We start from the raw sequence: 27,791 nt of genomic DNA, 5'->3' as shown, positions 1-27,791 counted from the left end.
TGGCTCGTTTTTCTGCGGAACCTTCGTCTCTTCAGCTGAACATCCACGGTGGCTGCAGTCTTCAGAACCGCTCCAAGCGTTTTGAAGAGGTGTCGTCGGAGGTACCTGGCCCTGGGGCCTACAATGTGCCGCCTGCCTCAGGAAATACACTCAGGGCCGTGACGACTGATGCTGGACAGGCCGAGCAGCTTGCCAGAAAAATAAGTGTAAGGGTGAAACTATAAGGGCAAAGCAAATGAGTAGTCATGTTACTGACAGATTTTTTTTTTTTTTTGATTGACTTGCACTTTGTATCTTATGTTGTTCACCTACAATAAACTGTGTATAGGATGCCTTTTGTATATAAAATTTATGTGAAAAACTGCTCATAGTTGGCGTAATGAGGACTCATCAAAAAGTCATCTAATGGAAGAAAAAGATACTTATGTATTGCTGGTATCCTCACTTATAATCCACACATTTACATTTTATATATACATAATATGCAGTACTCTTCTTGCACTGAGATGTACTCTAGCTGTCTTTTGTCACCATGTGGTGTATTACAGTGCCTTGCGAAAGTATTCGGCCCCCTTGAACTTTGCGACCTTTTGCCACATTTCAGGCTTCAAACATAAAGATATAAAACTGTAATTTTTTGCGAAGAATCAACAACAAGTGGGACACAATCATGAAGTGGAACGAAATTTATTGGATATGTCAAACTTTTTTAACAAATAAAAAACTGAAAAATTGGGCGTGCAAAATTATTCAGCCCCTTTACTTTCAGTGCAGCAAACTCTCTCCAGAAGTTCAGTGAGGATCTCTGAATGATCCAATGTTGACCTAAATGACTAATGATGATAAATAGAATCCACCTGTGTGTAATCAAGTCTCCGTATAAATGCACCTGCACTGTGATAGTCTCAGAGGTCTGTTTAAAGCGCAGAGAGCATCATGAAGAACAAGGAACACACCAGGCAGGTCCGAGATACTGTTGTGGAGAAGTTTAAAGCCGGATTTGGATACAAAAAGATTTCCCAAGCTTTAAACATCCCAAGGAGCACTGTGCAAGTGATAATATTGAAATGGAAGGAGTATCAGACCACTGCAAATCTACCAAGACCTGGCCGTCCCTCTAAACTTTCAGCTCATACAAGGAGAAGACTGATCAGAGATGCAGCCAAGAGGCCCATGATCACTCTGGATGAACTGCAGAGATCTACAGCTGAGGTGGGAGACTCTGTCCATAGGACAACAATCAGTCGTATACTGCACAAATCTGGCCTTTATGGAAGAGTGGCAAGAAGAAAGCCATTTCTTAAAGATATCCATAAAAAGTGTCGTTTAAAGTTTGCCACAAGCCACCTGGGAGACACACCAAACATGTGGAAGAAGGTGCTCTGGTCAGATGAAACCAAAATCGAACTTTTTGGCAACACTGCAAAACGTTATGTTTGGCGTAAAAGCAACACAGCTCATCACCCTGAACACACCATCCCCATTGTCAAACATGGTGGTGGCAGCATCATGTTTTGGGCCTGCTTTTCTTCAGCAGGGACCGGGAAGATGGTTAAAATTGATGGGAAGATGGATGGAGCCAAATACAGGACCATTCTGGAAGGAAACCTGATGGAGTCTGCAAAAGACCTGAGACTGGGACGGAGATTTGTCTTCCAACAAGACAATGATCCAAAACATAAAGCAAAATCTACAATGGAATGGTTCACAAATAAACATATCCAGGTGTTAGAATGGCCAAGTCAAAGTCCAGACCTGAATCCAATCGAGAATCTGTGGAAAGAACTGACAACTGCTGTTCACAAACGCTCTCCATCCAACCTCACTGAGCTCGAGCTGTTTTGCAAGGAGGCATGGGCAAAAATTTCAGTCTCTCGATGTGCAAAACTGATAGAGACATACCCCAAGTGACTTACAGCTGTAATCGCAGCAAAAGGTGGCGCTACAACGTATTAACTTAAGGGGGTTGAATAATTTTGCACGCCCAATTTTTCAGTTTTTTTATTTGTTAAAAAAGTTTGAAATATCCAATAAATTTCGTTCCACTTCATGATTGTGTCCCACTTGTTGTTGATTCTTCACAAAAAAATTACAGTTTTATATCTTTATGTTTGAAGCCTGAAATGTGGCAAAAGGTCGCAAAGTTCAAGGGGGCCGAATACTTTCGCAAGGCACTGTAGCTGTAACAGCTGACGACGTATCATTCAGTAATGCCTACTTTAAACATGGCATGTGAAGGAAAAGAAAGTTGCAATATGTCATTGAATTTGTTCGATCAGTCAGAATTTCTACCACATTTTGCAGGATAAAGCTTCTAATATGCACAGCAGTCACTTATAATGCAGTGCAGAAGCTCAGTAATCAAGGAGTCATTGTCATCGTGGAAATAATGAAGAGTGAAAATACAAAGACACCATACAGAGGGAGTGTTTTAGGAAAGTGATAACATATTCTTAAATAGATAAATATAAAACATCAGCAAATGATGGGGAAGACTAGGCACTGCAGCTGTCTGACTGAAGTTGTTTTTGCTATCTGAAATTCAGTGCCATCATAGGCGACGGTAACCTTATTAGACTGAATATGCCAAATTCTAAAGTCCTCAGAAGCGGCAGCAGTGACAGAGTTCAGGAACACTTTGATTCTTACACAGTGGAAGTGACTAAAGCCTGAAGACAACAGTGTGTTAATTTTACCTCTGCTCTTTGTAACATTGAAACATTGCTCATGGTTTTGTATTTGATGAATCAAGGTATTGGCAAGCCCCCCCTTGACAGGTGTATCATTGCTGTTCATCAAACGCAACAAATACAAGAGCCTTGTAATGTTATAATTCCAGCTGTGGTGCAGTGAACCCTCCCTCTTATTTGCTGTCTATATAATCTATCTCACCTAATAACGTGCATGATGCAGTATATGCATTTGGGGAACAGTTCCTGAAATCTGGAGGATGTATTCTGTCTAGCAGCATCAGCTTCATCAGCAGTGGTACTGTATTGAATTCAGCCTGCAGTGAACTTGGAGATGAGATTAAGTTGCTCTTTCCATTCTCCTGCTATGTTAAATTTATGTCCAGTGAATACATGCACAGATAAGCTGTGAGTTAATACTGAACTCAGGGCTTTTATCTGATTGAGACCAATACCAATGATTAGTTCACTTCATAAAGAGAAAGTTTCTCCTCCAGGCCTGACCAATCACGACAGAGTCCATATAGAGATTATGTTCACACTCTTCTCCTTCCATGCCAGTGGTAATCATCTGACAGGGATGGCTTCATTTCTTTCTCCTCAGCAGATATTGTTCCTCTTCCTACACTTCCCCTTCCATCTTTCTTTCTTTCATCCTCCCTTTACCTTTCCCTCTTTTGTTTCTTGTCTTCAGTCTCCTCTCACTCTTTCTCACCATCTGTCTCTGTCCCTTCATCAGTATCACAGTATATTGGCCCCAGGTGATGCTCAGCTACTTTATAGGCCAAGGCATACTTTCCATTGCAAACCTTGACTTCTCTCCTTGCCCTCCTTGTCTTTCTTCTGCTTTTTCCCCAGTCTGCGCAGTTGCTGCAGGCTAAAATTCTCAGACTGGCTCATCAGTCAGATATCCCATCCATTCCTTCCCCAGGCCAGGCCTATGGTTATGAGGAGGACGCCCTGGGTGTGCTCCGCAAGCAGCAGCCCCCTCATAGAGACATGACCTTGGGGCCAGCTTACTACAGTCCATTGCTGGTAAGGGCCAATACACACATATCTACAGTATGCACACCCCTGTTGCAGTTTGAACGTACATCCATCAGAGGATGTGAAGTGCTCATTTGTGCACACGTGTGCTTTCATTCATCTGTGAGGAGTGTGTGAGTGTACTTGTGCTACCCATGAAGCGAGGTCCATTAGTTTTAGGCAGATCTAATGCACCACTGATCCCCCACCCCTCTTCATTCAGTTGGCCCAAAACCCATTTCCATAGCTAATGAATGCAACTCCACTTACAAAAAAAAAAACCACAGTGCACCAATGCTCATCCATTTTACATGCCAACAAAGAGAGCCATTAGTAATTATTCTTCAAGCTATATTACAATATTCACTTAAAATAATGCACACGCCTGCTGGTCTGGCTCTCAATTAAATCATTTTTCATCTGATAATGACCAGGGGAAGTCAACAGCGTCCTTGAGTGTTGGCCGAGGTTGTGTCAACACACCGGCAAAGGCACAGAGGCATGCTGTGATTTACCGCTATTAGCAGCTCTCAACTTCAGTTGTTCTCCCTTTGAAAGTTCAACCTCTGTGTGTCTCCTTCCCTCTGTCTTTCCGACTGACATACTCATTTCTTTAAACCCAAACACGTTCCCCGCCCTGTGCTCAGGCTGAGTTCAAAAGTGTGGAGAGGCAGAATTAAGTGTCTGTCTGAGAATGTAGCTTCAAAGTTTGAATGATAAGACACATTCTGCCTGAGTTTTATTGCGAAACACAAAAACACCTTTGGATTTATCCACTGACCCTAAAATTATGGTTCAGGTCTGCATTGACAGAACGCTTACTTTGCAGCATTGACCGATGCTTACACATTTGTACACAACATTAGTGACAGGTCATTAAACTGGAGTAGTGTATAGCTATTGGCCATCTTGGTACGGGCACATGTGATGGATGTGAAATGTTGCTATGCATAATAAAAGCACTTGGATTAAATTATAAATAGTGTCACCTCAAGATTTTTTTTGGTTTTCTGGGCCATGTAGTATTGGACTCGGCAGACTGTCATGACACAGCTGGCCAGATTGTGATGTGGAACACAGACTGTTAGAAGAAGATGTCAGATGGAATGGCCAAGATTGCAACACTTGCTTACTGGCCAATTGGTGATCAATAGGCTTTGCTCATGACTCTGTGTGAATAATAATTTCACTGTTTAGCCCTAAAATAACTAGCCCCAGAAGTTAAGTAGTCACCCTGCACACAGTCTGTACTGGGTGTGAAGATGTTGGATGGAAATAAGAGATGTGGGCAGGACTGTTCTTTCAGCCGAACCAGACTCATTTTTGTACGCATGCTGTGTTGTGTATGTGTTTGTGGAAAGCAACATCAGCAGTTCAGCCTGCGGGATCCTGCCCACACACGACCTCACTAACAGAAACTTTTATTTCTGGTTGACTTTTTTTATTCTCATTTAAATAATAAATGGCCTCCCTTTCTGTTTTATCAAAGCTGAATGGATATGTTTATACCCAGTAGCTGTGTTTTGTTTTGCTTTTAAAAACTCTCCTTGACACAAATAGGCAATTTGTGCTTCTGAACTGAACGCCAGCAGCGATACCACCATGGTGCCTGCATGTGTTTGTGTGCAATGCAGAATAGTTGTCTTTCTTTTTAACTCCAAGCATCAGAACATTTTTGTTTCCTGTCTCCCATCCTCAAAACTGGACTGGATGATCACAGGGGAGAAAACATCAGCTCTCGTCCTCCGGTCTCTGCTGAAGTCACGATAAATAGACAGGCTTCATATGGAGTTAGAAACTTTTTGAGAATCCCTGCCAATCCTCCAGTAACCTCCAGTAACAGACACTGACAGGTTGATCAAAGAAAGAGTTAGAAACGCGACTGAAGAATTGAGGTGTTTTGATTTTTTTTAATCAATGGAGGTTTTGTTTTTGTGCCTGTTTCTTTTTAGTACAAGTGTTTTCAAAATTGAGCGACAAGCAGCAGGCCTTTGTCAGTGTCAGGAACATCGACTGTTTAAAATATGGATGCCGTGACAGCTCCCAGACGTGAAGCCACTGATACCACTGGAAAAACCTTTCCCAGAGGTCATTTATGTGATTTTTGGTAGATATTATCATGCTGATATGTGTACAAATGCTAATTCTTCAAGTAAATTTGTTCTTAATAAGTTATTTAATATAAAAAGAGAGGTGTATTTTACTTGATTTCACTGGTCACTACTGCACAGAGCGGTTGAACCCCCCCAAAAAAAGAAACAAGATGGCAGTTGCTGTATTCATGATATTTTGATGTCATTATTGCAAAGTGGAGGGATGTGAGAGCGCCACATCCATCATACAGTATGGTATATGCTGTTGGTCAGGAACATGAATTTAAGTGAAAATGGGGTGGGTGTATTTATCTGTCAGTGAATCATTTCTGTATCACAATTATATTAGTTTTAATACTAGTCATTAGGATGACTGTACTGTAAACCTTGTCTTGTTGATGAATAAATGACCTCTGTCTAAGAAGAAAGGACCTTGTAATATAGTTTTCAGAAAACCTCACCCATAGTATCTCTAAAATGTGTCTGACAATAGTTGGCCAGCTCTTTTCCATTTCCAGATTTAGCCTCTCTCAAGCAGTGATTAGAGGCTGCAGAAACAGGTTGTAAAACTCAGAGAGATAAAAAAGGATGGAGGGTTTCCCCTAGATCTTTGACATATGCTGGCATATGGCTGAACTTCACATTTAATTCAGCCCCATCTTCATGAGCTCTGCCTGGAAGCAAAACCAGGTACATGTGAATGAGTCAATTTTATTTTCTGCTTTTTTTGTTCATCCATTTATCATCCAATTCTCTCGCTTCTGTTCTCATCTTCTGGCCATTCCTTTTTTTTATCCACTCCTCGGTTGTCATTCTGTTCTGTCTCCTACTCTTTCCTTTCCTCCAGTTTGATGTGAGCTCTTCACAGAAGTATAAAGGTATCCACTTTGGCAACATGACAGGCAAGAGAGGTGAGGTGACAGTGGAGGTGGGACCAGGTCCAGGACAATATTACCCTGAAATGTGAGTACCTCATGCCATGCTACACAGTTTAATGAGTACAACATAATTGATTGTTGTGGTGTGTCATGGCAGTATTTTGATATTTTTGTGAAATAAGTTTAAAATGAATTTACAGTATATGTAAAGCTACAGCCAGTTAGTTTAACTTAGCCAACAAGAGTAGAAACAGCTAGCCTAGCCAGCTAGCTGGCAGCAGTGACTTTATTTGGACAAATGCAGGCTGCTAGTTGTTTCTCCTCCATTCCAGTATTTTGGTTCGCTAACCAGCTGGTGGCTCTAGCCTTGTATTTTCTTTAGTATTGATTTTCTCATCTAACTCTCGGCAAGGCAGTGAATAAGCATGTTTCCCCAAATGCAAAACTATTGCTTTAAGCTGCCACTTTAAGTTTAAAACATGAGGACAACTCCCTTAAACACTGATACAGTACTGTGTTGTTTTACTTAAGTTTTTGTATCAGGTGCAAAGAGTTTAGGAAATAACTTATTTGTCTGGGATGTTAACTAACTGAAATTTCATCTCTCATACAAAATTATGCTTGGCACTAAAGAGTCCACTAAAGAGATGGCTGAAGTTAGCCATTGCTCACTAAACAAGTGACGTTGTCTGTGATTCTGAGATATTTATATTGAAATAAATTTGATGGATAACCATTAGTGCATGTATTTAGAATAAAATGCTTCTGAGGCATGAACAAAGAGCCAAAAGTTTAGTTAGATTAGATGTTTCAGGGCATCTAGTCTCACAAGTTCACTGCTATTGAGCTGATGTGTGCTCAACAGAGAAGCTGCTCCACCAAAGTGCTTTGATCGTACTGCCAGGATGTTATGTTTGACATTTCTCATATAGCATTCCTCTTGATGGCCACTGAAGATGGATCTTAGTAAGCGCTTCCAAACTGGTAGGTACACAGATCTGGCTCAGCTATTCATAAAGCAACAGAAGGGCAGGTGGACATGTGAGCAATTGTGCTGGATGCACATAGGTACATACAGTGATTGAAAATGCTGTCTTTACTTCTCTTACAGTTACAGACAGAGCTGTTATTGAAGTCTTTTTGTTTTTCCCCCTTCACTCTGCCTTCTGTTGTTCTTTCCTTCTTTCTCTTGTCCTCTCCTCCCATCTATATTTGTTTTGTTTTTTTCTTCTAATTGACTTTTCCATGTCTCTCTTCCTCTCTAATTGTATTGTCTCCTCATTGGTCCTTATATTTTTACGGTTTGTATGTTTTAATGACATTGCTCTCTTTGTTCTTTATCTCTTCTGTTTGTTTGTCTGTGTCTTTTATTCTCAATTGCATTGTTGTTGTTTTTTGTGCCACAGAGTCACAGAAACACGCTATGAGAATGTGAACCTTCAAAAGGAACAGAAAGGCAGAGCTGAGCTTATCATTCCCCGCTACCATGAACTAGTGCCCAAGCAAGAGGAAAAGAAGGTGTGTATGTGTTTGTGTACATGTGTGCGATAGATGTCAGACTTAGACAAATGATAATGCAGCTATAGAAGCTATACAGGACTGGGATCAAATGTCAAGCCCTAGCCCCGTTCAGGACGTGGTCCTTTAAAGTGTGCTTATGTAACTTGCTCAGCAGTGGAGACTATGGCCACAAGTGGCAATTAAACCAACATCAATTGATTTAAAATTAAATTAATTGATTTTGGGAAGCACGGCTACACACACACACACAATACTGGCACATTATCATCTTATAAAGTCTGACAATGCAAATATGTGAACAAACATCCAGCAGATATACTGAAGAGCAGCGTTAGTATTCTCCTGGAGTCATGTTTCTAGCTGCATGTTTAAAATAAGTACAATATTCACTCTTCTTTTAGTCCTGTTTTTGGTCTTGAGGCAAATATCTGACTTTTAAGCTGCTCAGTGCTCCACTGTGGTCCAATGGCATAGGCTGAAAAACGTATGGGTAGGCCTAGGTTGTGGTATTTTTTTGTTTTTCAAAATTTCATGATTATAGTGTTATCCAAAAACTTTAGGAGCTATTGACCACAATGAACATATTCATCATATAATCAAAGTTTTGTTAAAACATTCAGAGCACTTTTTTTTTTTTTTTTAAAAGTAATATTTATTTTTTTTAAGTAATACTTATGTTAAAGTACTAGCCGTCCCTGGTAGGCTAGTGGTTAAGGCGCTGCGCCCCAGGTTTGAATCAGGGTTGCGTCAGGAAGGGCATCTGGCATAAAACATGTGCCAAATGTCAACATGCGAGTCGTCAGTGTGACGATTCGCTGTGGCAACCCCTAAACGGGAAAAACTGAAAATGACTTTCTTTACTTATGTTAAAGTACATTATAGGCCATTATAAGCACATTATGAATAAATAAAACATTGCATCCACTACTCATTCCCCCATTGAAACCTTCAGCAGTAATTGCACTGAAATGATCATAATTCAGTTTTGACACCTTGACATATTTTAGTAGTACCTTCTAAGCTATGGGACCAGCTGCATCTCTTAAGCAGTTCAACAGCTTGTCTCCCTTCTTCATTGCACATTCAGATTGATTCTCAACACACATAATGAGTCATAATAGAATGCCATGACTTACAATGAGAACAGAGTCAAGATAAGTATTTTGGATTTATTCTGGATTTATTCAAGTACAGTTGATTAAAGATGAAATTATTCAGACCCCCCTCTTCTGATGCTTCAGATTCATCAGTTTATCTGTTGGACCATAGAGGGCAGTAGAGCACAAGCTGTGTAATAACTCTTTCTCTCTCTCTCTCTCTCTCTCTCTCTCTCTCTCTCTCTCTCTCTCTCACACACACACACACACACACACACACCACTGATACATTGGACACAATTGAGTGGTGGGGAGTTACTCACCTGCATATGAACTTCAGAGTGCTGGCAGAGCCTTGTGATGCTTTATGTCTCTGGTCAGTGAGGTGGCCAGGGTGAGGCAGAGTCAAAAAATGTGGGTCTGGATTTGTAGAGAGAGAGAGAGAGAGGTGAACGTATGCCTGTTGTCATGGACTCGGACCTACGTCTTTCTCTCTTCTTGCTCTCTGCTTCCGTGAACATTTTGCTCTCCTGTCTCTTCTCTATTTTAGATTGTAGTTCATTAACCTGTGCATAGTTTATTATGTATAACATTTGATTGCATCTGCTATCTGCCTTTTTATCAAATATATAACTTTTAAAATGACTCAAATTTACTCTAATTATATAGATAGTTTATATTTCTATACTGTAATTAATCTTGTGAATCAACAACTTTGCCTTGTGTTTGTGCTTGTATGTGTGCAGTTGGATCCCTACTATGATGGCTTCACTTCCATCCATCATCATTAGTACCTGAAAACTCAGCTCACACGTACTCACACATACACTGACCAGATCATTACCCACCTTGGGGACACTCGGGACAAACACCTTTACTTCCAGGAGATCAGCAGACAGTCTGCCTCTAATGGCTTGGGGCTGCTGCTGTCCCATAGAGTTTAAGAGTCTGTGTCTAGGATTTCTCCATTAAATACGCATTCTGACGTGACAAGGGCAACAACAGAGCAAGCCACTTTAACAAACCATTATTATGTGCATCCCTGTAATCAAAGCAAAACTGATGCAGCTGTACCAATGTGAAGTCTGATATTTCCCCATAAATGTTAAGTTCACAGTCAGTTCACCTGTAAAATGTTGTGAATTCTATGTTAACATTGCCATGGATGGTGTTATGTTTGCAGCACTTGTTATTTTTAGAAATGGGGAAGCAGCACTGTTCTCACAGGGGAAAAGAACAAGAAGAAGAAATCTAGGATTATCTACCTTAAAACTGTACAAACCACTGAGACTGAGTTGTATAGTGCCATAAGTATACTTAATTTGTATGGAATTAATGAAGGACCACGTGCTTTTTAATTTCAAAATGGTGTTCTGAAATCATTTCAAAGCTGGTGTTTCTATATCATCCCTATTAAAGTGTATCTAAATAATGCGTGTGTATAAAATATATGAACAGAGATGTCACACAAAGACTAACGGAAAAAACCAGCACAAATTCAAAGCAGAGAATTCCTGTACTGTACATACTCTGTCTCATATTCTCTCTCACACTGAGGTTATACTTAAGCACACAGATCTAAGTTAGAAGTACATAGTGTGACACTGCTTGTAAACTAGGGTGTTTGTGCAGATGTTGTATGCCACAGACAGTGTCTGTTTTCCGATTCTTTTTCTGCGGTCACATCTTTTTCACGCAAATCTTTTCATACATAGCACAAAGGATGATATACTGAACAACCACAGGCTTCTGAACATCATTTCACAAGCTCACAATCTTGTTCACTTTTATTTGAGACCATATATTTGCAGTTTCCAATGATGGAGTGACATCAACCGAGCCTCATGGCTGATGAAAAATGAATAGTGAACCACATCAGGGACTTCTTGCTGCATCCTAAAAACTTGTTTGAAGAGCACCTCTAGGACAACACAGTGTAATGCTAGTATCAGATTTTCTGAATGGCAGAGAGAAAGGGTTAACAGGGCTCCCTAATGTTTTGGTAGATGTGGAAAAAATGGAATGAATATGAACAACTCAAAGCAGTTTTATCACAGGGCTGAAAGTGATCAAAAGATGTGGTCTTGCTCTCTTTGTCCAGTGTCTTTATTCCAAAGAATGATATATTTTAACATAAGAAAAGCATTCTCTGTGGTGGCTTTACTCTGCAAAAGCATATTGTATGCATTTATGTAACATCTCGGATTCAAGAAATTTGTTTCTGGCAAGAGGACACTGTAGCAAAGTTCATGAATAAAGATTGAACTGTCCTAAGGCAGGGGGAAGATATATTATGCTGAAATTCACCAGTGTCCCCTCTAAGGTTTGGGTGTAACTATCTCCACAGAAATCCATGCTGTTTTACTGCAGACCTAGTTAAACCACCTCAAATACAAGAATGTCCTGGCACTGCAGTAGGGTGTGTGTTTTTATGTGTTTCCTTATCTCTCACCGTTGTCATCGCTGTGAGGTCTAGAGTTGTTAGCTGGTTTGCTAGTTACAGTAATTACTGCACTAAAATGGAGCAGTTGTCTTGAATTGGCACATGAGATGATTGTTATATGACTGAAAAGAACAACCACACGCATTTGTATAGTTTAGCTTCCAGCCTGACAGTTTTGTTTTAAATATAAATGACTTCACTGCAGAGTAGAGAAGGAAAATGACTTTTTCTTAACTACATTTTTTTGTCTCATGTATTGCTCACTCCTCTGAAATGCTTAAATTTTCTCTTTCATTTAGTTTATCTAATACTTTTGCTGTATCTTCGCTTCGCATGACCCTTCTTTTAATTCAGAAACGGAAATAAAACTGTCACTTTCTCCTCTTTCCTCTCAGTAACTATTTCATTTCTAATCATCAAACTGACCACTACAAAAAAGAGAGATTACCAAAGAATTTAACTGCGTCCCAGAACAAGTATTACACTTGATTTACCCACATTTATCTCTCTCTCTCTCTCTCTCTGCTTCCTATCAGGGAGTTCCTGGTCCAGGCCAGTACCACATCAGAAGCCAATTTGAGAAGCCAGTGAAGTCCATTGGCAACCAGCCAAAGTACACCTGCCCCTTCCTCTCTCAGACCGAGGTACAATGCAAACAGATTGCAGCAAAGTTCGTGGTTAAACCATTCACTGCTCTGTGGGTACATTTTCAAATGAATCATATTGCAACACTGCAATTTCAGAAGTGCCTTTGTCCACCAGGTCTTTTTGTGTTTTATTTTGTCTTCCAAGTGCATTGACTCGATGCCTGTGTATATTCAGTGGTGTCTGAACGAAGATGAGTCAGACAGCCAAGTTTCTCTAATGTTTTACTGGTAGGCATCAGTATTGCATACAGTAAATATTTCATAATATGTGCTTCAACTGATTTTTTTGGGGGTATTTTTTTACCTCAAGTAGGTTGTGTACTTTCGTAAGACAGCTGCACTAACTAGCTGTCTCTTAGCAACTGCAGCTACTGTCCAGTTAATGCTCAGTATAAGACGACATGAATAAAGGTGTTCGCAACACCCCTCTATCTTTAGATTGCATTACCATGCTTGTGCTTATGCCATCTTTAGAATCTCTCTCTCTAAATAAATCTTGATTGATTTTATTCTATTACACTGTATGTGTAATAGAAGTGGCGCTGTACAGTATTAAAGTAAACCACACTTTGACTCACAAACCAAATACTCCTGCACTGGCCCCATAGCTCCTGGCCAGCCAAACCATTCAGTGTAAAACTAAATCAGCATCTTTAACTTCATGCTCTATAGACACAGAAAACATATTGAAAAGATTTCCCAGACATAATCTACGGGAGACATTTAAATTCAATTTATGATTCTTGAAGGAAACTGGATTTTAATATGGAACATTTCTGATTACGTTACAGATCCAAAACACCGAACTGGGCTTAGCTTGTTTAATTGATGTGCTGGGAGTGAAGGGTTTCTTCAGATGGGGGTGAAGAGGAGTTTATTAAGAGGCTCAGAGGAGTGAAGATGAAGGATGTGAAAATGTGTATCTCAGGAATAGCTCAACTCCTCTGTGGCACTGCCCCATGGATTCACTCCTGTGAAACTCTCTGACTGATGTTTTAATTATCATGCTGACACACATGCACACAATACGATGGTGTATGCTCTCATAACACACACACATTGAAAATTCAGACATACATGCGTGCATATTTTGTCTGCAGACAGACACAAGAACAATAGATTTTCAAGTATTGCTGATATGCATGCAAATGAACACATCTCTCTCTCACACACTCACACATTTCATTAACGTTCATTTCTTGAGGACTTAGGCCCAACCCCAGTTCACCTCCTTGCCCCTACCACTTAGCCCTACCCCTTTGTTTTACGTAATGGTAGGGGTGACCCGATTCTCTTTAGGATGGAGGGGTGGGGTGAAGTGATAGGGCTACAAAACCCCCTGCAGTCAATGCTACTCACTTCAAACTAATCCACCAGCATTCCCTGGTGTCAAAATCATATTCCTGTCCTTGCATTGTTCTTATTTGCTGTTGAAAATTGCCGATGCTCATAGATCACGCAAGAGAAATCACCACAGCTGTTAATGGCATTGCGTAATCTACTTAACCATCATCATTAGCTACCGATGGAGAGGTATTGAACGGTTGTCCCATTTCACAGGGGAATATTTCAACCACTATTCCTTGTAACCCTTAACCATAAGCACTACTTGCCTAATACCTAATACCTAACACCTAACCTTAAACCCAGTCATCACTCTAAAATATAATGATTTACATTCTGGGGATTTGCTTTTTGTCCTCTTAAGGGCATCAAGTGCTTGCATTGTAACAGTATAAACAAATTTATCCCCACAACATGAGTAATACCAGGCCCCACACATACATCAAATAAAATCTAGAATCATGCATCAGTTGTTCTCACCAGGAAACTAGCAAAACGTTTTATGTTACAGACGTTATTGAGGTCATCCAGAGACCTGTGTGTGTGTGTGTGTGTGTAGTACAGTGTGAGGACCAGTTTGATTTTTATACCGTGAAAGTGAGAGCATTGTGGGGAAGTGAGGACATTTTGGCCAGTCCTCCCTTTCTCACACACATTCAAGGGGCTGTTTGAGGGTCAAAACGTGGTTTTAAGGTTCAGGTTAAAATTATAGTAGGTGTAGGTTAGGGGCAAGGTTTATGGTTAGACAGTTAGTTGTGGTGGTTAGTGTCAGGGTAAGAGTGTAGGGTTTGCATTATGTCAGTGAGTGTCGTCACAAAGATAGCTGTACAAATGTGTGTGCGCATGTGTCATAGTCTGACCTAATACTCCTGGCCACATGCTGTGCTAGTGTGTCGGCCCTGTGATGTTGCCACTGACATCCCCTGAGGAGTGTGTGTGTGCATGTCACAAGTCATCTCCAGTGCAGAACTAAAAGCAACAGTTTTCTTAGATCTTCGTCTCCCTGTGTGTCTGTTTCCACCTGACACAGATACCCTGTGGAGTGATGGAAAGGAAACGAGGGAAGGAGGGAAGGAGAAGAGGAAGCACTGGAACCTTCCAGTTTTCACAGCTTCTCTTCCCTTTGACTCCCCAGTTTCCCAATATCAAATTATCAATCGGACATTTTGTAAAAAATCTTTTGCTCGATTGATTCCTCTTACCTTCATGACTCCACTCATTCCCCTTTCCTTTTTTACTCCCTTCCTTCTCCAGTAGCTCCCATTTTTAACATCTTTTGCTCCTGATATTTTTTTAAGCTTAAAAACTTTTCCCTCATTTACCATTTGGCTTTCCCACTCCTCTACTTTGGTTTCCATTTCCTTCTCCTTTCTCCTCAATTATGATTATTTTCATCTCTATCCTTTCATTTCACATCATGTTTTCTAATTGTTTCATAACATTTTATGTGAAAACCCGTTAACAAGAAACAACAAACGATTGTACTTTATAATTAAAAGCCAGGCAATAAAATTCATGTGATGTGAAAGATTATTACAAACCTTCAAAACTTTGATTCACAACAATTAAAAAGCATGGTGCCTAGAGCTCGTGAAGCCCAATCACAGAAGTAAAAGACACTGAACCTTGACTGTGGCCTCTGGCCCCCTGGGAATGGAACATGATATTTTTCTTAAAAGGTATTAATACATACATTAGAGGAGTTTCCTGTGGTATTTCTGGAATACAGCAGAGGATGTGTAGACTAATGTGGGTCTGACAAAATAGTTCATAGCTAATTCCAACAATGACATTTCTCAGCTCTGATTCACATATTGATGAAACCAATGACTAGTGCACAGTGGCACAGCAGTTTGCTATGCCTCTGCTAGTCCTTTCATATTGGCTTGGTGTGTCTCTGCCCTAAAAGTGAGTGGGGTCTGGGGGGGGATTGTTTTGTTTTTTTTGGTCAGAAGAGCACAAGGGCACTTGCACTCCTCCAACTGTTCCATCACTCTGTGTCCTCATTAATCCACATCAACAGATGTTAAGACATTCTGTCAGCGCAGCGCTTGTAGAGGCACCTCGCACCGAGAACATTTTGTGTCTGGCCATGATTTCCAAAAGTACTGCTTTGGCAGTTCTTATCATACGTGTTTAGAAAAGGAACCACAGGAACCAAAAACAATTCAAATTCAAAATAGATTCAGCATTCATGTGAAGTGTCAACAAAGCTCTGTCATTCAGTTTGAGAGAGAGCAAAAAAAAACAAAAAAAACAACAACAATGCACACATGAATAAGACTTTACCAGAGACAGTAGGGCAGATTTGGTTTGACAGATGGCCACAAACCCCGGCTCCCAGCTGACTAGGAATGAATACAGTTTATTTTGGCCTTGAAACAGCCTGTCTTGTAGTTCCTGCTTCTTCTCCTTTCTTCTCACTCTATTTCGAACCCAAACATTTCTCCTTTCAGTCATTTTCCTTTCCTTTCTCCATTACTCATTCATTGTTTCCTTTCATTATTTCTTTTTGCCTAAAAGCTCTATGATTCTTCTGTGCATTACTAACACAATTTTCATTACCCCACAACTAATTTTCCACCAGCCGCGCCTTGTTTAAATGGAAAGTGCAAATCGATAATTGGAATGTTTCCAATAAATGGGTTATATTTAAGAACGTTCTTTTAGTTTGAACAATCACCTGGGGAAACTAGTCTGTGTGTGTGTGTGTGTGTGTGTGTATGTACATGGGATTGTTAATGTGATTAATGCGATCATGCTGGTATTTGAAGTAATCAAGTTCTTTTATTCCTGTGTTGCATTTGATTACCGCCAGCTGAATGGCTCAGCTGCGAGAGGCTGAAGAGAAATTCAGAGCTACACAGAAACATGCTTGTTCACCTTCAGTAATTTTGACAGAAACGGCAACTTATCTGCTTTGGTCCCTTGATTGCCTGTGTTGTTATAATAGGCTGTCAGATAAACATTTATACCAGGAAGTGAACCTGCCAAGCAGTTACAGCGCTGAATCAGCTCTGCTATCAGCAAAACAGTCAAAGGACATTGCATACCTGATTGTGTGCATCATTATCTTTGAGTTGAAGATGCTGCTTACCCCGTCTCATTTCCTTGTTCCTCATTTCACCACTTTGTTCCATCTGAATGCATTTTAGTCTCTTTTACTCTTTATCTCATATGTTTCTTTTTCTTGACATTTTTGTCTTTTTTGTTTTCTCTGTTTTGCAATTGGAAGTTATATAAAAAAAGGGATAAGAGAAAGGCAAAAGGGGCAGACTAGCATTATGGTGTGGTGAATGGAGCAGAGGTACAGATGAGGCTAGAGAAATCTAAGATAAACACATTCAGGTAGAAAACATGGCTTTTGGTCAAATCACAACAAAAATGCGATGTGTTCCAAATGGGCACTGCGTAGAAAAAATAGTCATAATCATTAAATCATACAGCTTGAGTGTGTGCTGGTGCCTAGACTGAAGATACATGTGCCTGCCTTCACTTTGTGTTTCTTCTCTCACTCTAACTTATATCTGTCCTCTTCACTTTCGTCTCCCTCTATTAGAGGTTTAGCTCTGTGGAAGAAGTATCGCCCCCTGTCGGTTTATATAATGACCCACGCGGTGCCCTGGAGCTGCTGAAGAGGACAGCGGGAGTGAAGAAAAGCCCGTTTGGCATCACTGCAGCGCGCTTCACTAACCACAAAAATTGTTCCACACCAGGTCTGTGTGTGTGTGTCTGTGGTTGGGTACATGCATGTGTTCCAGTCCTGTGCTGTGTTCAGTTTGGATGCCGTACAAAGTGTTATAAGAGAGACCTCAATGGCACTTATTTCTTATACCTCAATATATTCATAAATATAATGGATCTGGCTCTTAAATGTAATGACTGAGGCTTGTATCCATACCCCTTCAGACGTCGCTGGTACATGATCATTGCTTTATAATGTCAAAGGACAGTATTTGTTAGCATGTAATCTGCAGTTTTAACATCTGAATTATTTTCTCTTTCATTTTAAACATCTCACATTCTTTAAAACTTCAGATTTTAACATGACATGGCCATGATAGTCAGTGAAACAGATAACTATTAATATAATAAATACTACTTTGCAGTTTGTATTAATGAGCTGAAAGGGAGCAGACTTCTGCTGTTGTTTTGCAGTGTGTGTGTATGTGTTTATCCCGACCTTACTCCCGCACTAACACCAGACCTTTTTGTCTTATGTAGCACAAGACAAGAAACACAAGACTTATACCTAACAAAGCATTTATAAAAAGGATGAATCCATATATTTTAGTCTTTTTCCTTCTTGGGTTGCTGCCAGGTTGGAATCTGCCATTAATGTTAGCATGAACTGAAAAAGCTTTTGGATAAGAGGTGAAGCATCCTCAAGATCATCAAGTGAGTTTGGTTGGTTTGAGGGAAATTAAGTGTCACAGGTACTGATTTTCTAGGATGTTGCCTTGGTTTTATCTCAGGCCACTGAAAAGAATTATATATAAAAGTGTACTCTACTCAAACACACACAGTAATCACATCTGTGCGTACTCTGTCCAGGTCCAGGGTCCTATAACGTGTTTGAGCATGGTTTAGCCCGTGAGAGTTTTAAAAAGGCATTTTTAGAGAGAACCAGGAAGGGAGGCTTTGGCTCCACTGCTCAACGCAACTCTTTATTCAACAACAAGGAACTGATAGAGGCCCCAAGTCCAGGACAGTATGAGGTAGGAACACCTATCAATACACTAGAGTCCATTTACTCCTTCCTTTTTTTGATATGTTTTGCTGAATTTAATTAGGCTGAAAAATAAAGCTCTATTATTACAGAAATTTTAAGAAAACATTTACGTTCTTATTGTCATGTATGTGTTTGTGACTGGTATCTGTTTGTATTTAGACAGAAAAGAAGACAGAGGAGCACTACAAAAAGCAGCACACAGCGGTTTTCAAATCTGCGACAGAACGGCTGCCATTACCATTGCTGGCTAAAGTAAGTCTGCTTCCTCTGTGTCTTCATCTCCCAGTTTTCACTGCAGTTGCCTTTTCTCTTTCTTTGATATTCACACATCGAGCATCTGATTTTTGAAACTGCTCAAAGTAAGAGAGCAGTACGTGCCAAGTTTTTTACTTTAATAAATGGGGCCTCTCAGCAGTATCATCTGGCCCACTATGCCAAGGGTCCTGCTTTCCAGCAGTTCATTTGCTTTGACTGCATCTTTTCCTCGTCCTATTGCTCTTTAATACTAAAAACAACTGGTTACATTTCATGATAATTAGTTCCTTGTTTTCTTTAACTTTTCCGTTGTTTTGTTCCCATCTCTCACCTGCTCTCCTAAATTTATTCAACTTAAACTCATGTTAATATAAATCCAGTAGAATATATTTTCATACACTTACCTACATGATTTTAAATGTTCACCTCTACCATTCATTCAATGTATTTCAAAACATTTTTTTTAAATTTATGATCAATCCCTTGTGAGTATGGGTCATCATGCATTTACTTTTGTTTTTACAATTTTAAGTACATTAAGTATTGACTTCTTTAGTGCTATTATATATATACCAAGCGTCAGTTGGATCCCTTCAGGGTAACTTTCCAGCCGTGACCAGAATATATGTAAAAGTGAGAAAGAATCACATATCTTTATGGAATTTGAGTTTGTCCAATATCAGTGAATACCCTTATTTCAAGGCCTGTGCGCTTTACTGTTGCATTCATTTTTACATTGGATTTTTTTTTTTATATCCTTGTCTTTTCTTTATAGCATTATGCATACAGTACTTAATGTTTCTGACACCAAATATACAACAGCAGCAGTGGTGCCATATTCAAAAACATGACAATGTTTGTGTTGTGAAAGCTGGATTTATTTGCCCTGTATGACACAGGATGGTGTTTATTTGCATATAAATAATGCTCTAATGAAAAAACACAGAAAAACAGATGGATGTGAGGTTTGCGACTGAATCTTAGTAACTTCAGTATTGAAAAGAAAATGTTCTCTGAGAAAATTGTCTAAATTTCAGGCTAAAGTGTAAGCTACACAATTTTAATATTTGAGGTTAGTATTTTCAAGTACCCTTCTGGGTACCAGCTGGTGTTTACTCTGATTAACTCTAAAGGTTAGAAGCATTTTCTAAATCTCGAGGCAAAGGTCTCCAGAATTGATCTTAACACTGCAAACTATGCCAGTCTCTAGAAAGAGTCTAAAGGGTAATTCGACACTTACCACACAGTGTGGTATCTTGGTGCTTTTCCACTTCACTGGGTTTAATTCGTCATCCTATAGTTTTCATACCCATCTCTCACTCAGTTATATGCTGCCGATGTAACTAATACCCCAACTTGTTTCAAAGAAAGTAACATTTGCTGGCTCTTGAAAGTCCCTCCCCTGTTATTTCACCTTGCATCTTGCAGTCATAACCAGTGTGGTGTCTCAGCAGGTGTTTTCCTTCAGCACTACAATATCATTTTGATACACTCAAGAAACAAGGCAGGGGGCCACATAATTGGAGAACATATTCACCTGCACTGTAGTAATCAGGTTACAACAGTATGTTTTTCTTTTACCCTGATCTTATTTTGGAAGTATGGCTTGCTTATTTCAGTGGTGTTAGTGGTAGAAGATGCTGCTTCCTGAGTTTTTCTTGTGTGTGTGCTGGAGCCAACTGGCAATGTAGTGAAAAGGCAGACTGCCAGAGAACAGCTTTTCCTCACAGCAGGAGTTGTGGAGGCTACTTTGTGTTTCAGTTATAGTCAGACTTTGGATGGAACTATTTCAGATATGAAGAAGCATCTCTATGTGTAATTATCTCTCATTTCATTGTCTTGCACCATCATCTCATGCCTTTGTCCTGTGCATATTGTATGTACATGTAGAACCTGATTACAAGCCCAGTTATGTGTACACATAGTCACTCTCCAGGAGAAATCTGTCTGGGGAATCAGCTTTCTCTAATTCCCTACTGAGATGACGGCAAATGGGCTTCTCATTTATGTGACATTAAAGAGTATTAAAGAGTAGCTCTTTGTGATTCAGTATTGAATGACCTTGAATGAACTAGTGTTTTATATCTAAGGTAAAGGCTGTATTTTTTTTCTCAAAAAAGTCATTTTGAAGTCTTACCAATGAAAAAACACATTTGTGAAAAAGATGTTTCACAAGTTAGAAAACAGTCCTGTTGAAGTCTCACCCAGGCCCAGTGGTGTTGGGGAACAGAGCCATGCTGTTACATGGTTTATGCATTCAGATAATATGGATCACTCACATTTTATTGCATATTACAATGAGTAAGATGAGGTGATTATAAAACTGAGAATGATCCATTAAGAATTCTTGTGCTGATCACCTCTATATTAGTCTCAACCTCATATATCTGTCTACACTGTTTACCATTTTTCAGGACAATGGCCTGGTGCAGTTTTCTCTCAGGCTGTAGTATATTGTGCTGACAGATGATGTGACTCACTACAGAATCTTTGGTGTGCTAATTCCTAATGCAAACAGTAGAAAACCTGACTATGCACAGTAAACACAATGTCTGTGTTTTTACATTTGCATGCACTAATAGTAGATCTGGATGTTCGAGGTCTGAGGGTTCAAATGATCTGTGGTAGACTCGCATTACATGCCTGACATACAGGGTGATTAAATATTTACCAGTGGCGTAAGCCTGGTTCGGTTCCCAGGAGCAGTACCTCCAGCTTGGTTGTACGTTCCCACAAACATAATTGGCTGTGTTTGCAGGTGGGGAGCCGTCGATGTCAAGGTCAAAAGAAGTGACTGACGCACCACATGTCAGGCTGCACATGCCTGTCCACAGCCATTCTTGGGCAGGATTAGCAGTGACAAAGACAGGGTGTCAGACTTTCCACATTGTGGAAAAAAATTATAAAGACACAATGTTTGACTGCACTTTGAAGGCAAAATTTTACCTCCATATTTCCCTCCCTGTCTTGTTTGCTTTGTTTTTTCTTTCTGGGTAAAGTGCTCCATGGAGAAGATCTGAGGCCACTTGCAATGGTTTCACACAGAGCCTCCTTTATGGCCAGTTAATGAAAAATCACCCAGGGACGTCGTAGCTGTAACAGTTAGCCACATGCCATGCTTCAGCCTAGGCTGTATCCCTGGTAACAGCCCCCCACTGGGATGGATATTGAAAGTGTCTAATCAGGAAACGGTCATGATCATCACAAGGGAGTAAGACCAGAAAAAAAACAGATTTAAGCCAGAAAGTACATCTTTATTATCTGTTTTATGTCTGGGAGGTGATGTCTTCTGGATGTCTTCTGTACTTTAACATAAAAGCATCATCTAGAAGTAGAGGCCGACATTTTGTTGGAGAAATGATTCACACTGCATGGCTTCTGAGATCAGAAATATAAAAGATGTGCCACGTCAGCTGAATGATAAAAGCTGTCTTGTGGGGTACATTAAGTACAACAGGGAGACCCACGATCTGACTTCCAAAAGATATTTATTACATTCTTTCTCTCTCCTTGCTATTAGCGCTTTCCACATCTATCTGTTTATTTTCAGGTAAAGTCCAGTTTATTGAGTTGCATTTATTCTGTTTACACTATGAATTTCAAATTGCTTTGTTCCCATATCCACTCTATAAGAATTAGATTACTAAACTGTGGTTAAATACAAACTGAATAACAGGCATGGCATGATTTATTTAGGCTGACTTTTCTTATCTTGTGTTATGCCTTCATTCAAAAGATGCTAAATTTGTGACAGTCTAAATCAAACACACCTCAACTAGTTCAAATATTTGAAGCTATGTCAGATGTGTACTTTAGCTCGAGGTCTGGATCTGATAGGAGCTGATTACCTGTCTGTGGGGAAGAAAGAATCAGACATGTTGTTGAGAAATGACAGATCTGAAAGGAGCGATTATTATGAATAGAGCAAAGCTTAAATACCATTTTGCTTTTCTTCTGCATCTAATGTGTGCACAATTCCAGTAGCATTTTTCTTGATCTCCATCCCTCTTCTCATTTTTTCACCCCTTTATCTTTTATTCCCCCTTGTCTTTCACTCTTTTAACATATTTTTCATATTCCCTTTGTCCCAGGCTCCGTCTTCCTCTCCTTCCTCCTGGACAACCCTTCCAGTTAATGACTTTCCTGTTACAGAGATTGTGGGATACCCTTAGGCAGCGCTGGGAGAGAATGTGTGGAATTTAATTTGGACCTATGTTTTACCCTGAGGCACCAAAATTCCTCTTTCTTTTATAGAACAGGGAAGTACTGCCCTGTCCCTTGAAGTGACAGGATTTGTTTTGCACTTTCTCTTGTAAGTGACGGTTCATGAGTCGATCCTCACTGGCATATTTTAATTGCTCGATATTACCTAAAATAAAGCTGATCCAAATCTGATCCTGCTGTGTTTTGTCCACCTTGTCCAGGCTCTACACGTCAAACATTGTACTGCACATGTGAATGGCAATTAGTGCATGAATGTGAAAAATTGTTTGGTTGCACCATAAAGTGACTCTGAGGTTGGCACAATGCATAGACCAGCTGAGTTTCAATGCTAATCATTATTAGCAAAGAGCAGTGTACACAACACTCCAGTAGCAGCTTCTGCTTTTTAGCCTTCGTTGATTGCTGCTTTCAGTGGTTAAAATGACAGATGTCGCTGTCATGTCATGACAACTGTTGCCACATAACATTGATTCTGAGAGTAACTTACTTGTTGTCTGTTAGAGTTATGTCTGCGGTCAGTTCCTGTGCTTGGCCAGAGATCAGACTTGACTGGGAACTCCCTAGTAATGGCACATTTTTGTCATATTGTTTAAACTGTCATTAGCAGCAGCTGAGTCATAAAAACATTTCACATCAGCCTTCAAGTTGTAATTCCAAGTTGAGAAAGAAAAAGTAAATCAATTTTGAAATAGTCATTAAAAAGTACAAAAGAATGTGTATATAAAACATCACTGCACTGTTGTCGGGTTTGACTGAACTGCATTCAGTCACATTAATGGATAGGAACACAAAATTACTATTGGCTTGCATGTATAGCAAATATCCCACATGTACTGTGGTTGCCTCTGTCACTGTCGTGGGTATGCCTTAATGAAGCCATGAAGAACATTTGACATAAATGTGACCTATGACTGAATGACACATTGATGACGCCTGCAGTGTTGCATATCCCATGTCTGGAAAGAGCTTAAGAGTAACCAAAGTTGATTTAACTAAGGAATCCACTCTTTGCCTTAGTTTGATTGCTCAACTAAAAGTAGTTTAAAAAGTTTTTGTTACATGTTCTGATTGTAATTTTAGAGGTTTTCTAAAAAGGTTTATTAGGTAATACTTTTGAATATCTCATATAACACTCAATAACGTCAGTAAATAAAAAGCAATTTCCAATTTTATCCTGATACAATAGCCAAATATTTGACAATATACGCTTCTTGTTCAAGCAGGTCTGTTTGCTTTCATACAAGTCATTTGAAACTGATGTAACCAAGCAATAATGTCTCTGCCAGTCAAAGAAATTTCACTTTATCTGCACTAATATCTGTTACTCTGACAATGAATAACATTTCATAATTCTCCTTCTTCAGCATAACTGGCTTGATGGAATCAGACAGACAATATTAAAACATGGCTTTTATTACATTTACCACTGACACTGATTGGAAGTAGGATTCATAATACTCCAACGGTATGAAAATAATAATGAAAACAAACAGAAAATTGAGAGGCTTCACTGCTGCAGATATTTTCCATCCCTCAGTTAAGAACTCTCGCTGTTGCTTGCAGAGGTGATACACTGACTTCCAGTGCCATGGCAACAAATATAAATTTGATTTTGTAGAGTTTCCCATTGTACGGACACCTATTTTTTGTAATTTTGGACAATTTTTACTAGGATTGAAATGTGGGAAGGTACATGTGTGTGATGACAGTGCTTTTGTGGTTGAAAAAGAACAGAAGTTAATCATGAAGGCTGAATTATGCATTAGGAGCCTACAGTATGTGAGGTAGTGTTACTGTTAAGGCCCAGTCGTAATGTGCACCTCCTCAAAAATGTAACTTCAGTAGGAGCTATTTTGGTTATGTCGAGAATAGATTACTGTGTTTCCCCTGTTCCTCAAAGCCTTGCAGTATATTACATAAAAATCATATTAGTAACTACTGTATTATTTCTGGTCCAGCAACATAGACACTCATCATTCACATGGTCTGACGCAGTGGCGGAAAACCTTATTAATGACAATGACAAGTGAAAAAAACACCATATTGCACACACAATGGGTTTGAGAGAGACAGAGAGAAGAGATTAAACTGAATGAAAGACACAGTGGGAGGGAAGGAAGAAAAGGAAGAGACAATGAGAGAGCGGCCCTGTGTATAACATGTAATTATCTATCCTATTAGCTCTGGTTGAGCTAATTAGTGTTTGCTAAACATACATTTATCACACTGAAGAACAGCATCAGCTCCCCGCACTGTAGAATGAATGGAAAGGCAAAAATTCAGTAGGTGAAAGTAAACTGCGAATGAAGGTGGGTGACATTGACAAAGAGATGATGGACTGAGCTTGAAAGAGGGACCTAGAGAAAGAGACAATCGCAAAATAGATACAGTAGAGAAACGTAATGCAGACAAAGAAAGAAAGATGGAAAGACAGCTGACTATGGCCCTAGAGACAGAAAGATGATGAATAAATGTGAGTCAAAACACCTGATGATGACTTAATGTCACAGCATCGCTGGTGTGGCACTCAGCTTAAATAAATATAAGTCTTTGGAGTATTAAATCAGTCTGCAGCAGTGGTGGAAGAAGTACTCCCTTTAAGTAAAAGTAGAAATACAAACTTGTAAAAATGCTCAGAAGTAAAACTCCCGCATTCAAAATGCTACTTAAGTAAAAGTACAAAAGTATTAGTATCAAAGCATACTTAAAGTACTAAAAGTAAAATTACTCATTATGCCAAATGGCATATTTAACGTGATTGTATATCATATTATTTGATTATAGTTACTGATGCCTTGTTGTGTACATCACATTGAATGCTGCAGCTGGTAAAGGGGGAGCTGCTGTAGTTTTAAGTATCCTACATGCTTATAATTTGAATTACTACTGGGTAGCTTGCGAATTTCCCACCAGGGATCAATGAAGTCTTATGATCATACTGTATTTTTATATTAATCTGGTTCTAAAAAGAAATTAATAACTAAGGTTATAAAATAATGTGGTTGAGTAAAAAGTACAATATTTGCCTCGGAAATGTAGTGAAGTAGCAGAGAATGAAAATACTCAAGTATTTATACCTCAAATTTGTAGTTACAGTACTTGAGTAAATGTTACTTTCCACCACTGGCGTGCAGGCTATAGTCTCTTTACTCTATTGGTTATCGCTTCCATTTTTTTCATTTATAATGTATGATCTTTCCTACTGTTGTATTTTACTTTCAGTACAAAGGATATGCTTCTATATTTTGGCTTAAAAGTTAACACAAACTCAGACCCTGGCTTCCGCTGTGTATGCTAAATAGGTGTGTGATGAGTGAAACCTAAACGGTAACATACAGCATACTAATGAAGCACACAGTAGATATAAACTCTACAAAAGCATGGTTTAATGTTGTGAGAATGTACGAGAAATCATGTAGTGTTTATCCACCTTCACTTCTAAAATGTCTTTTATTTTGAGTCACAGGCAGTTTTTGAGGACCGGTTGTTTTGCAGCTCACTTCTTTTATAACAGCAAGACAGCGGGGAGGAAACAATAACCAGGACTTCACAGCAAGAGACGAAGAGAGGGAGAGAGAGAAAACGAATTTCACTGAGCGTATGTGATCTTTTCCTCCGAGCAATAACTTAGAAAGCATCCACACATCATAAAATCTGGAAGTGCTACACAGACAAGTTCTCCATCTGCCCTATCACAAATTTTAAGACTCATGTGCTCTGCTCTCTCTTTCTCTGTCTTTTCCTCTTTTACTCACGCATCCATCCTCATTTTGACGTTCTCCTTTTACTGCGTGCATGGTCTCCATTTTCACCGATCTTTTACTTGACCGCCCCTCCCTCTCCCTGTGGTGTAAATCAAGACAGATTGAAACATTGTACTAGTGGTAATAAAAGATGTCAACACTCTGTTTTCATTAGATATGAATCACTTAATATGTTTCTATTCCATGCAGGACAGGAAATGAAGCTTAGCACAGCTTAATTAAAGAGTAGGTGATGTCAGAAATGAGCATCAGTCCATTTAGTCAGTGCCAAAAATAAGTCTTGCAAAAGATTAATACACAAACCATATATTAGGTGACAGTTTGTGCACTTTTTTTTTTTTTTTACCTATGCTAACACTGTCTATAGCTTCCAAACCATTACAAATCACTGTTAAAAATAACTATTTTATAATGTGACAATGACAGGAAGTTAGAAACGATCAGTGGTAAAGTCTGTTTGTTTTGTTGAGCCTTCCATCTCTATGGGCTTTGTGGCTGTAGAACAACATAGCACTCCTGTGCCTGCCGCAGGCCTTAGATGTAAACATGTCAGTCTCCAGAGGTTGAATTTGTTGAGCATATTCATGTTCCTGGGGGACTATCTGCTTTGATTTTAATAATCCAATGCCATTTCCTTCAACATCACCCTCAGCACAAAGAGGAGGAGGAGTACTGTATCATTTACTGAATGCAATTCTTTAATATTGTGAGAGTATATAAACGTACTGTAGCTGCGTCTACAAGTTCTCTAAATGGAGAACTCCAGCCTTGTAGTTCTATTTATTTGCGAGTCTTTGATCCGGCCATTATATGATCAGAGCATTAGACTTTACTTTGAAATAGCAAACTGTCTGAATTATAGATTTTTTGTTTTTACCATTTTACACATCTTTTAATGGACAGGAATTTAATAAATCACTCTGAAAGTAATTTAGCTGAAAAGTTGGGGAACAAAAGAGAATAAAAACCCAGACAGGTGCTTAAGAGAGACACTCAATGGTCTAAAATAGCCCATAAATAAAATGCCTACAAGTTAAACGGAGCCGTACAGTAAATCAGGCTGAAGCGCTGGACCCG

At 39.4% G+C, this 27,791-nt stretch overlaps 1 protein-coding gene across 1 annotated transcript in view; it reads left to right on the top strand.

The window, feature by feature from the left end:
* The window catches only part of stpg2 (sperm-tail PG-rich repeat containing 2), a 47,783-nt gene that overhangs the window by 3,355 nt on the left and 16,637 nt on the right, over positions 1-27,791 (top strand). The window contains exons 4-11 of the mRNA XM_020602437.1: positions 36-206; positions 3,549-3,725; positions 6,657-6,772; positions 8,094-8,205; positions 12,285-12,392; positions 17,299-17,455; positions 18,294-18,457; positions 18,631-18,723. Of these exons, the coding sequence (XP_020458093.1) occupies positions 36-206; positions 3,549-3,725; positions 6,657-6,772; positions 8,094-8,205; positions 12,285-12,392; positions 17,299-17,455; positions 18,294-18,457; positions 18,631-18,723 (1,098 nt within the window). The remainder of the gene's footprint in view (positions 1-35; positions 207-3,548; positions 3,726-6,656; positions 6,773-8,093; positions 8,206-12,284; positions 12,393-17,298; positions 17,456-18,293; positions 18,458-18,630; positions 18,724-27,791) is intronic.

Source organism: Monopterus albus, unplaced genomic scaffold, assembly GCF_001952655.1.
Source record: "Monopterus albus unplaced genomic scaffold, M_albus_1.0 scaffold56.1, whole genome shotgun sequence".
NCBI lineage: Eukaryota > Metazoa > Chordata > Actinopteri > Synbranchiformes > Synbranchidae > Monopterus > Monopterus albus.
This window is presented reverse-complemented; position numbering and strand designations above follow the sequence as displayed.